Genomic DNA, 11,859 nt, shown 5'->3' with positions numbered 1-11,859 from the left:
AGTTTATAATAATTATCTCTCCTCTTTATAACAGACAAAAATCATCTTAACATACAAAATATGCTACTCTACATACCTCCAAAATTGTGTTCTAAAATATTATGCCTAACCCTTCTCCAAACACGTGGATTAATAAATAATTTTAAACACCTTATATCCAAATTCACATTTAACATCAAAATTGACAATTAAAGTCACAAAAAGACAGATCTTTGAAGATTCAATTAAAATATTTTGAAATTTAAGCATCAATTCAAAATATAACTCATGGTTTTGGAGACTTGTGGTGCAAGTAAATCCGATAAAATTCTGGAAATTTTAGTAGAAAAGGATTCTTGGGGCAACAACCCCATTGCCTATAGAGTTAGAATTCACTAAAAAAATTTAACTGATGATATCTACATACCAAGCACCATTTCCCGGCTGGAAAGTATAAGAGAAAAGAAAGATACAACGGCTATGCCTGAAACCAGTGTCTTCATCATATACTTGCTTTCCCACTATTGATGAAAATGTGGCCTAATTTGTTCATGCAGCAGCACCACCACCTTCGTCACCTTCGGGATCGAGGGGAATTTCATGGCGAGGCCTGTTGTACTTCTCACGAAGCTGCTTGATAGGGATGAAATCACCGGCTGCATCCATCCCGTAGAATAGAAAAGGAACATAGGGATGGTCAAACCGTCTCTGCACATGGATATAGGCAGCCACGGTGAATCGAAGAGGATGGTATCAAGTATTATGTTTTGTTAATTATAGTTCCACTCACCAAATCTGGTTGTTCTGGGGCTAAAAGATTCTCCTCAGGAACTGCAGCATAAAGAAACATAAATTGAGTTCATCAGTGGAGTAGCTACATGACTTTCAAAAAGTTACTACAAGACAAATATATCTAGCATTGCTATCAGAGGTAAGAACTAGGCAAAAAGATCATAACTTAATCAAATTAAAAAGAGATAACGATGAAGAAACTATCAATTTCAAACAGCTAAAGAGACAAAGGTAAACTATATCAAAAGGAATCAAGCCAACAGCAATACTGAAATGCTTTACCATATGCTACTAGTAGATTGGGGTCAGCATATACATCAACCAAGACCTGGCAAACAACACAGACCACATTAGAATATATGGTTAAATCAGCCCATTCTATATCATGCATGCTCTTTGTCGTAGTTGCTGCTATTTTATAGATTTGTATTTCGGTACTATGGAGTTTAACCCTTATTAGTGTACTCTAATGAAAAATCTTTCCGGGTAAAGCAAATTATTTCCTCCAATTTCTCAGAATCTTTGAACATTATCACTGCAATAAATCATGGTAAGTTTTGATAAAGTTTTTTTCTGAATAGGGACAGTCTACTTTTCCGGGCAAAGCACGCAACAGCTATCCCCTCTCTTTCTGTAGTACATGATCCTATCAATATTACAAGGAAAAATTGTCTATGATTAACTGACCTTATACCACATAAAAAGCATGTTCTTATTTAGTTGACAATGTAAGAAACAATATGAATGATAATTAACATTTTTTATAACTGAAAATTTTAAATAAAGGTTCTTTTATTTTTTGGTAATCTTTTTGAGGCAGGAAAAGCACATTCCCTGAATATTAAACAAAGACGGCATGTAAATATTGTGGATGCCATCAGCGCATCCTCAATGCTGGAATGACCTGGCAATACACACTAACATGCACTAAAGGAAATAAGTTTCCAGTGGCAGAGACTAACTGGTTATTCAATTGATAGTCAGAACGGAAAAGCAATGAGGGTCAAGTGTATAAGGTCCAAAATTTGAACAATCATCAACTAGAAAATAGGCAAAGAGAAGTTAGCGCACTATTGAACTTGGTCATATTTGTTTATTGCATGGTAAAATCTTACAGGAAGCACTCATAAAGCCTACCAGGATTTTTCTGATCCAAATGCTTATTGTTTCTGTATAGAAATTATGTTTTATTGGTTTCTATGTCATAATAATATATCCATACCAAAAGAGAAAGTTCATTGACCATTGCAAAACTTAGGAGGCTTCAAGAAAAGAAGAGCAGATATAACAGGTCATACATGGGGTTCATTGCATTGAAAGCTAAATATTATCTCGATTATAAGAAAAGAATACTGCTCATTCCAGATGAATTTAAATATAAGTACTAATCAAACCTGATAAAATGGCTGATTAGAACCATGAGACAACTTTTCAACCTGTGCAGCTTCCATCCATGTACTTGATTCACAGCACACTGGATCCATCCCACAAATTACAGCTCGATAACCTGGATAATATAAACAAGTAGGGAATGACAAGACAAGAGGACAAGAACCTTGTATTAATGCTTGTCACAGTAAATCTCGATGGATGTAATACTTTACAGGGTTGTACTTCGCTCTCATCTTCTCTCTGTCCTATCTTTCTCTATCTTTAGAAAGAAGGGTGGGATTTTGGGGGAGGGAGAGGGAGGCTGAGCGAGTACAAAAGCTGTAGCACATCGACAAGCAATAGCATACTGAAATATAAAGGAATTATTAAATAGAAAAGGAAAAAGAAATCAATTCCCAATAGTGGAATTTAGGGTAAAGGGATGGAGGAGAAGAAACAAAGGGAGGAAATTAATAGCTGATATAATTTACTGGAAATCATGTTTGATGGTATACCAAAAAATTTATGCTGAACTTTCTGTCCCAAACGAAAAGCGTATTGTGCCTTTTCATATGCCAATGCTTTTGCAGATGCAGCCAAAGATTCAGCCTCGAGTATAGAAATGTCATCCCGTAATTGAGCTGCCAAAGCATAATTTTCATTCTCGATTGCATTGTGCAGTTCTCCACTGCAATGAAACAAAGAAAATGAATAGCCTGAAGCACTCAAGTGTATCTAAATAAAAAATAAAAAAGAAGATACTCCAAATCCTCAATCTCTCATAAAAATCAATACTCTGCACTATAAGAAGAGTGCATATAACATAAGCGAGGGACCTCACCGTAGACGCACAAGACTTAGTGCCTTATCTTGAGCTTCACTCTTTGAGGACAAACCTCTTTTTGCTTCTTGCTGCTTGAGGATTTCTGCTTCAACCTTCATAGCAGAACACTTGTTAATGAAAAGACACTTACGTACACATGTCTCAGCTCCATTTTTTATGAACAAACTTGGATACACATTGTACCAACCAAGCTTACATAAATTCATGATACTAAATAATGAAATAAAGAACTGATGCATGCAAAATGAGTACAAAGAAAACTAAAAATCTACCATAGTAATCATTTCATTAACAACTAATAGCCAGTGGAAAGCTTCCAAAAGAGTCCAACAATTAATATCAGGTCTTCTAAGTTCTAACCTCAGTAAGCTTGTTTCTAAGTTGCTGTGCAAATTCATATTCTTCCAAGTTCAAAGCACGCTGCAAATCCACAGAAAAACAACATAAAAAATGACCGAATCCTATAAACTGAGAGATAAACAGAAATAACTATTAATAAAAGATAAAATTCATATCATAGATGAAAAAAAAACACAAGCTCACATCACCAAACCTGAACTTGAGTAGCCAAGTCTAATTGGAAAAAGAAAATCAGTATATCTTCATTAGCAGTCTCACTACGCTCTGAGCTTGCACCCAATTCCCGGTCACCTCCTTTAAACGGCCAACCAACTTTAACCCCAAAGTTCCTTTTCTTCATCAAATTGGGATTGCCATTAAAGTAAAAACTTGGTACATACCCATGCCAGAAATATTGTCTACTAATCCCATATTTCATATGACCTTTTCCAATTATCTCAAATTGCCGCCTCCCGCCTACTTCTGTTCCATAAATAGCCGTGTTTCCAGAGGTTGTTAAAGTACTGCTTAATGAAAGGGTCTGCACCATTTTTCTTGGAAAACAAAATGATTTTTTTTCCTCTTTCTTGATTGAAACCAACTAAAATGAAATTCTGGGCATTTAATTTCGTCCTCACAAAATTAATTTCAGGCTTTTTATATCAAAAAGAAAAAGGAGAAACTTCATTAATTTCAGGCTTTCAGCGACTCAGATGAAGGGAAGGGGAGAATTAAAAATAAACAAAAATAAAAATAAAGATAAAAAAAATTATATGCAATCTGTGGATTACAGGATCGAGTGTGTTATTGAACAGAATCCTGACACGTAAGATTCCTTAGGCCCGATAGGCCAGCAACCAACTTGGATCATTTCTTGCCTCTGTTACTGGGCTGGAGCAAAGAAATATTGATTCTATTTTATTCAAAATAAATTATATTTTTTTGATTATTTTTAAATGTATTTGATTCAAATTGGATTTCTGTTTACAGGTTGAATTTTATTTTTACTTAATTTATAATTTCTTAGTTTTATAGTGCAAAAATAAATATTTATATTTTAAATGAGTGAAAATAACTTTAAAATGCTTTTTAAAAAAAATAAAAATAAAAAACGACAGATTTGAACGGTAATGATTCATTTAAAAAATGAAGTACAAATTAGAATTCAAAGCTCAACACTTACAATCTGATCTGTCTAAAGTCGACCATGTCCATAATCGACAGATTCAAAACCCCGACAATCCCTTCCCCTCTTTAAAACATGCCAAGAAAGAGTCCACTTTCTCAGGATGTAGTGCAACATGTTGAAATCAAATAGAAAAGCTCACATCACCATGAAATATATATTATTAACAAACATATCATTGCTCAAAAAATAAAACGAAAAAAAAAGAAACATATCTACATGAAAAACCAAACACAACCAACCCACTACCTGCCTACAAATACAAGGTGATGAGGAAATCAAACCAAGAATTACTGGCTTTCATCAACTCTGAAACTGTGTATTTAAATGTTCTATGGTCGATGATATATGTATTTCGTTCGAGGGTCTACAATAAGACCCTTTCCACCGTTCACTTCTATATCGTGCCTGCAATATCAGTGTTAACCAAATGCTTAGAATCATTTCTATCAACATACAATATAACTAAGCTGAATCATGAAAAAAAACTGTTGGATAACTTGATTGGATTGTAGGACTGCATAAGAACATCCATTGCCAAAAGACTATAAATGATGCTATGTTTCGTTTTATATGATAAAAGGATAAAACTAGAACACTCAACTGAAACACGAAATCAGGGATGGTCAACTGCTCGCGAGGAACATATTTGAATAGCTGCAGAAGCCTATCAACATATACCACTTTCTTCCACACCTGTATATCATTTCCAAGAACATCAAGTTACCAAGATTCCTCAGCAGTAACATCAGTCTTCAAATGAGAGAAATAGTTAAGACTTAAGACATACCACCTTATCCACGAACATTTGCAGAGCAAAAATTGCAGTCTTCAAGTGAAATGTAGGATGGAGAACATATATTGCCTTTGCAAAACATGTAAAATGATAAAATAACTATTGTTGTGTATGAATACTAAAAACATTAGGAATAGAAAGTGCCTACATACATGCAGGTTACGTTGGTGTTTCCGACCAAGTATTTGCTGTAATCTTCTCATCCATCCCAAGTCTGGTTGGCTGGTTATACCAGAACGCGAAAAAAAAAAAATGTCACATGAGCAGGGAATAAAAATTCACATCGAATTTAACCATAACCAAGAACGGTTTGTATTAATTAAATCAAAATTTCCTAACCAACATTTTATTTTCCCAAGACAAGGCACAACCTTCTTGTTTGTTTTCATTGCTTTGAGTTATGCAATTTTGCTTGTGATTTTGTCAATGTCTAGGAATTGTTCTAATATTAGAAAATATTACATGCAACATCAGTGAACAAGTTGTATGAGGAGCTCGAAGATTGACTAGCTATCATAAGTGTAAAGAAATTATTGATCACTCAGTAAATCACACACAGATTCTTACCCCATTATCGTTTGCTTCCTCTCTGTTTTAATATATGTTAACATTTGGTGATCAGATAAATCAACTTCACAACTAGGAAAAAACTGATAGACAGCAGCTAAGCTATGATACTGAGATAATAGCATTGTTTAACAACGAAAGGTCAAAAAGCCTTCACTCAGAGAACAAAAACATTTAACGAATCCCACCAAACATTAACCCCAGGTAGTTTCTTTAAAGTGCATCAAATAAGCCAAATTTCTCATAACCATACAATACTTACACTTGTAATGATGCTGCAGAGTGGAAGTATACAATAGTATAAGGCTTCTGTATCAAAGGTTCAAATTCCTGAAATTAATAATTAAAAAATTTTTTGCTCAAAAGCCAGTTATCAATAATAGTATACAATTGAGTGTCCATACTAAAATACTTTCCCAAAATCAAGCCATTTAAATTATGTGTATTCAATGAGACAGTATGAATTTCAAATATCCAACCAAAAGAACTGGGAAGCTAATACCTTTACAACATAGAGAATGAAACGCTCAAGCTCAAGACACCGCAGCAGAAAATGTGCTCCAACAACAACCATAACAGGGCGACCTTCACTGTCCACTCCCCCGCGATAACTGACATAAAACAAATAAACTAACATTGAATTCAAATCAGGACTAATCTGAACATTTATGAAATTAATGTGGTTCATACTAAATGAACCATGGTCTCACAAAGAGTAAAAGCCAACAAATAAAAATGAGACATTAAGAAAACGACAGGGAGAGTAAACTGTCTCAAAACTTCAGCAGCTTGTTTATTATCATAATGTGCTTCCAGTGACCAATAGTGAAGAAAACCAATTATCCAGTGAAAAATGAAGAGTTTAACCAATTCTAACAGATAATGAAATATAATAACAAGGAACGCTAATTCAATGGGAAAAATGGAAGGAGATCTGCATGATGAACTTACAGAATTTTCATCTCTGCAATTTCAGAAAGATTAAGAGAATTTGCCTTAGCAAGATATCTGGAGTGAAGTGAGTATTCTTCTGCAGCAGATAATGGAGGCCCACCTATGTCACCAAAACCAAGCATCTTAGCACAATTCCAACCACCTTGGGCTTGAGCAGTTTTTTCCCATTGTTCCTGGCGTCTCTGGTCTGGATCTTTCATCAGGGACATGAAAGCAGGATCCAAATATGTATCTAAGTAACTTGAGTTTCTGAAAAATAAACAATTATTTGACATGGTTAATTAATGACTTGAAATTCAAATAGACCATGATCATTTATCGTAATCAAAAGAACCATGACAATTGAAAGAGAAGACTTGAAAACTGACAAAAAACTACATGGGATCTCCGCGGAGCAATGGTTTGTTACATTTCGCGAATTCTAATTCTCTAGCAACTTAGACATAAGTAAAATAAAAACAAGATTTACTTCTTGCTTTAATAATATATTCCTCAAAACCTATCAAATCCACAAATATGGGGAAAAAAACAAATCTCATGTCTTATCACAGAATGTAACAAGTACAAGCATCCATATGTGGCAACAAATAAAATGAACTGCATCATTCTAGAAAGGGAAGAGTGATTAGACCACCCAACAGATTTCCAACCAACCTAAGTGAGGTATATAGCTTTACATGGGTTAATGTATCCAAATGCATAATCCATAAAAGGTTGGCAAAGTCAAGTCAAAAACCAGCCTTCATAAGGTGTGTAGCTTTTGGAAGTGTTCATGATGCAAATGCATGCATATATATAACAGAGAGTGGCTAAGAGAGAAACAAAAACACTTCAAATTTCTTAAAGAACAATTAGGCTCGCAAGTAGCACTTGCCCACAACAAGAAATATGCTCCAAGGGGAATCCAAAATATTGAATAGAAACTACTCCGTTTGTAAGTTAAACTTGCTATCACAAGGAACAGCTTGGATGGAATTCAATTTGTTGATATGTTACACTGAAAAACAATTAGTCTCTTAGAGATGTTAATCATTAAAATGTTGAAGAAAGAGCATCTTAAACCACAAATGCATAAGGTTGAAATATGGACACACCTATATTCCAATATCTGCACAGGGACTGACCTTTGTACCAAACCTACATCACTAGCAGGGACTTCAGCTGGAGATTGGGAAGGCTTTGGGATGACCTTTTTGGGCAATGGCTTTATTCTGATTTTACGCTCATGATTGATAGTCTCACCATTTTCATCCCCAACATCAGCAGGAAGCTTAGATATGGCCACCGCCTCCTCATGCTTATCTCGAGGAAGGTAAAGTGGAAGTAATCTACAATTTACAATATCAAATGAGAAGATACCTCAGGTTTATAACATTTTAAGCATAAGCAAAAAGAAAAATAATTATCAAATTCCTCCAGACATGAAGGAATTATAACAATTTACCCAAACAAAAAAACCATCTCTGCAAGGTAGTAAAAATGAAAAATAATAGTATGATACCTCTTATAGATCTCAGTATCAGACGATGTGCTAGTACAAAAGACAACAGCAGTTATTTTATCTTTCTGCTTTTCAAGCAATCGGCGAACAGTCCCTGAAGAACAGGAAAAAGTATGAACCCAGAAACATTCAACCTCCAAAACAGTTTAAATAACATATTATATGAAACAAAGGCATGTAAATCCAAACAGAGATATTTTTTAAAAGAGTTTATCCCTAGTAAAAAATTATCCATTTGGATGAATATTTTGGATGGCATGCATGTCAATTAAACGCAATGGATGTTATACAAAAGTAAATGGCCCCAATACATTGTATTTCCTATAACTCATTGAAAGAGTCAACTTGAAAAAATTTTATGCACAACTGGCACCAATCCATTTCAAATATTCAAGGAACAAGAACATCTTCCAATATTACTTTTTCTCGTTCATTTGATAAGAAAACCATTTCAAAGTTTCGAATTTTATTCATCACTTTCTGTAATAATATTAGCACATAATGAGAAGAAATAGGAAAACATGATACTAAGAAAACAAAAACTTTGAAAATCCAGAAAATTACTTCACGAAATATCAACAAAATCAGACAAAGAGCTATAAGAATTTAGGACATTTTCTCACTTATAGCCACATGTGCAGCTGGTTCACGGGGGTAGTTTTTAGCCTCTGTGTATATACAGCCCATAGCAATACTGCATTGATACACATCAAAATAGTAAGTATCTTACCCATAAAACAACAGATGAAGAAATCAAGAAACAGAATACAGCATCTGTAAAATACAAACCTCCGAAGACCATTTTCAATAAGAAGTTCAAGGCAAGATCGATAACAATGACTCAGAGCATTCTCCGCAGCACTATGATACTTTACTGCATACTTGGGACCAACAGTATGGATAACTCTCCTAACAATATGATACATAAAACCATCAGGTTTTCAGTCAACACAAGATGTCATGACTAAAACCTAACCTATAACAGTTTTAGTCAAATTCTAAAAAAGATATATAACAAGCATGTCAGGACTCAGTCATTGCAGCTCAAATTGGAGCTATGAACAACAGCTTATGCACCATGATCACAAAACTGGCCCGTGCATGATCAAAACAAAATGATGACAACATACTGGACATTTCTGTCTTCTACAGTAATTGATAAAGAAAGTGGGTAAAAAAAGGATGTCAAACAGTTTAAGCATTAACACAAGAAAGTGGTACATTTCGTAATATAAACAAAAATGCAGTGTCAATCTAATTTCTTGAAGAACATCATTGAAATGAAGCAGTTGCAAGTATCAATATTATCTTTGAAAAACCATCAAATTTTTACAGTCTGATGTTATACAAGAATGTGGACATACACACCTAGCAGGAAGATCATATGCATTAGTAACTTTGGCCATCCCTGTTCTGCAGCCACCCTGTCCATAAAAGGTCCTTTAAGTCATTCTTGCTTCAGGTTGACATTAATCAAGGCAACTTGCTATAGAATCATAAAGATTTGTCATAAACTATAGAAAAGCTTAGAACAGAGCTATCAATGCGGTGCAATAGATCATGAAATGCATCCATGGAAACAGTTCCAACATCATATCTTCCCGATTAATATTTAGCATACCAACGTCGCGCATTCTTCTGCAAGACCAGGCCCAGCTGCTGCATGCAAACCTTGGCTACTGTGTACTTCATCCATGTTCTGCATCCAAGAATGTAAAAAATAAATCAGAACATTGACTTCTTTAATTAATGATCATTCTTGGGCGAGGCAGCTTTATCCTTAATGGAATCAAACCATTAACTGAGTTCCTTATATCAGAACATTAAGGATCATACTTACCCACTAAAAAATCCAACAATATTCACAACATTTCCTCATTTTTAGAGAAACAGAGGACGAATTAAATGTACTCATGCGTGGAACAAAAAAGGAAAAACTCCACTCGGCTCTAAAATTTTGAATGAAGTGGTGAAGCAAATGCAGGTCAATTTTGTGCATCCATGTTAGAAAGTAGCTCATTTTTATATCATTTGGTTAATCAACTCTATCCTCATATAGCAATTTACCACAGTTCCAATGTTATTAATAGACTTTTCTAATAATTTTCATTTCCACATTGGCTTGACCATGTAACATACGTGCAATAGTGAAAATTTCTAAGTTGTTAATATCCAATGATTATGCAATTCATGTGATTCAGCAAAATACTTGGCATCCGTAAGCATCAAATAAGTAGGGAAAACTTACTGTTTACCTCATTTGTAGAATTAACAACAGCATCAACCTCAAGGTTCCACGGCTGGCCCCTCCACAAGTATATCTTTGAGTTTATTTCATGATCGACAGGAAACCTCGACGCCAACCCATTAGTTCCACTCTCCTCCCCATGAGAGGTTAAGGGGTCGGATAAAAAGGATTTTGAAAATGAAGGATCTTCATTCTCATACTCCAAGGAAGACCTAATCTCTGCATCATTCCACCGTGGGACTTGATCCAAAGTCACAACATAGTCCCCATTGTCAGTTGGGACTCCACCCGTGGCTGCAGCTGTAGCCACAGGTCGATACATTGTAACAGCTCCCAATCAGAGCCCCTAACAGTATGAACCCTTAGTGCCTTAGGAACTCAAACGTTAACAATTAAAAAAAAAAAAAAGTAATTCATCATTAAAAAGAAACCGTAATTCAAACAGAAAATCATTGCATAATATCTTTACTTTAACCAAAAACGAGAGCTTTAGCAAAGATCATCAAAACAAATTCCAACACCTTTTAACCTATTGATATATCAATCACCAGAACTGGTATTCGAAAAATTCTCAATTATCGAATTTCCTATATTTGATGCTATGAAAATAAAGGAACAAGCAAAAAACCACATCCCTTACGCCGGAATTTAAATAAATTTCAACAAAACAAGCAACAACTACCAAATTAAACTTGAAAAGGAATAACCAATTACGGATTGGGAATTTTTGTATAAAACTAAATAAAATTTGAAGAGATATATTGTAAAAGAAGAAAAAGAAGGTACCTGAAATTGAAAAACTGGGGAAAGAAAAATGATGTTTAATTGAATTAGGGGCTCTGATTTTATGTATTTAAATGTGGAAAAACACAACTATTATTGCTGGGTGAATGAGCTAGCGGTAGCGGTGCTCGTTCTGGCCAGAAAGGGATTTGATTGAAAAAATTAAAAATAAAATAAAATAAAAACAAAAACAAAACTTTGCGTTAGTTTTGACTGCTGTGCTCTAAAGTTAACTTTTTGGATTCGCAATAGAAAATTTAGATAAAATTATGTTTCAAGTCGCTCTGGTTTTGCTATATTTTAATTTTAATTTTTAAGATTCAAAAATACAATAATATTATTGTAATTTCTTTTCAAATTTATATTTACTGCAATATGACTAATAACTGATTTTTTAAAATTTTAAAACTTCTCCTAATTACTGCTCTGACTCCCCATTTAGTTTCTTAGATGGATTCCATGCATCTTGCTTCGCATAATGATACTTTAATGGTCTTTA

The 11,859-nt window shown here is 34.3% G+C and overlaps 2 protein-coding genes across 10 annotated transcripts; both read right to left on the bottom strand.

Annotated features, from left to right (window-relative positions):
* Positions 1–287: 287 nt before the first annotated feature.
* Positions 288–4,208, bottom strand: LOC107920449 (clp protease adapter protein ClpF, chloroplastic). The gene is made up of 8 exons (XM_016850179.2): positions 3,540–4,208; positions 3,347–3,406; positions 2,984–3,078; positions 2,658–2,830; positions 2,166–2,278; positions 1,054–1,099; positions 770–810; positions 288–687 (listed from the first exon to the last, which is right to left on the bottom strand). The coding sequence occupies exons 1-8, from the start codon at positions 3,873–3,875 to the stop codon at positions 529–531; spliced, it is 1,023 nt and encodes a 340-aa protein (XP_016705668.2). The 5' UTR covers positions 3,876–4,208; the 3' UTR covers positions 288–528.
* Positions 4,209–4,459: 251 nt separating this feature from the next.
* On the bottom strand, positions 4,460–11,560 carry LOC121212699 (protein GDAP2 homolog). Of its 9 annotated transcripts, none has more exons than XM_041086003.1 (15): positions 11,364–11,560; positions 10,585–10,923; positions 9,951–10,028; positions 9,698–9,753; positions 9,119–9,238; positions 8,953–9,023; positions 8,330–8,423; positions 7,923–8,156; positions 6,826–7,077; positions 6,377–6,485; positions 6,137–6,204; positions 5,460–5,529; positions 5,302–5,376; positions 5,116–5,207; positions 4,460–4,919 (listed from the first exon to the last, which is right to left on the bottom strand). In XM_041086003.1, the coding sequence occupies exons 2-15, from the start codon at positions 10,897–10,899 to the stop codon at positions 4,844–4,846; spliced, it is 1,710 nt and encodes a 569-aa protein (XP_040941937.1). In that variant the 5' UTR covers positions 10,900–10,923; positions 11,364–11,560; the 3' UTR covers positions 4,460–4,843. The 9 variants fall into 9 exon arrangements, with proteins under 9 accessions (XP_040941937.1, XP_040941939.1, XP_040941940.1 ...); XM_041086005.1 differs by having other exon boundaries at positions 5,305–5,376; XM_041086006.1 differs by having other exon boundaries at positions 7,953–8,156.
* Positions 11,561–11,859: the final 299 nt, after the last annotated feature.

Source organism: Gossypium hirsutum, chromosome A13 (assembly GCF_007990345.1).
Source record: "Gossypium hirsutum isolate 1008001.06 chromosome A13, Gossypium_hirsutum_v2.1, whole genome shotgun sequence".
Lineage (NCBI taxonomy): Eukaryota > Viridiplantae > Streptophyta > Magnoliopsida > Malvales > Malvaceae > Gossypium > Gossypium hirsutum.
This window is presented reverse-complemented; position numbering and strand designations above follow the sequence as displayed.

What these genes read in the sequence shown, in the direction of transcription:
- LOC107920449 (XM_016850179.2), bottom strand. Translation starts at nt 3,875, where the DNA reads ATGGTGCAGACCCTTTCATTAAGCAGTACTTTAACAACCTCTGGAAAC. An exon ending in ACTTGGCTACTCAAGTTCAG is followed by an intron (nt 3,407 to 3,539) that starts GTTTGGTGATGT and finishes GTGGATTTGCAG; the next exon opens with CGTGCTTTGAACTTGGAAGA. An exon ending in CTAAGTCTTGTGCGTCTACG is followed by an intron (nt 2,831 to 2,983) that starts GTGAGGTCCCTC and finishes GTTTCATTGCAG; the next exon opens with TGGAGAACTGCACAATGCAA.
- LOC121212699 (XM_041086003.1), bottom strand. Translation starts at nt 10,899, where the DNA reads ATGTATCGACCTGTGGCTACAGCTGCAGCCACGGGTGGAGTCCCAACT. An exon ending in GCATATGATCTTCCTGCTAG is followed by an intron (nt 9,239 to 9,697) that starts GTGTGTATGTCC and finishes TCATATTGTTAG; the next exon opens with GAGAGTTATCCATACTGTTG. An exon ending in GTGCAGATATTGGAATATAG is followed by an intron (nt 7,078 to 7,922) that starts GTGTGTCCATAT and finishes TTTATTTTTCAG; the next exon opens with AAACTCAAGTTACTTAGATA.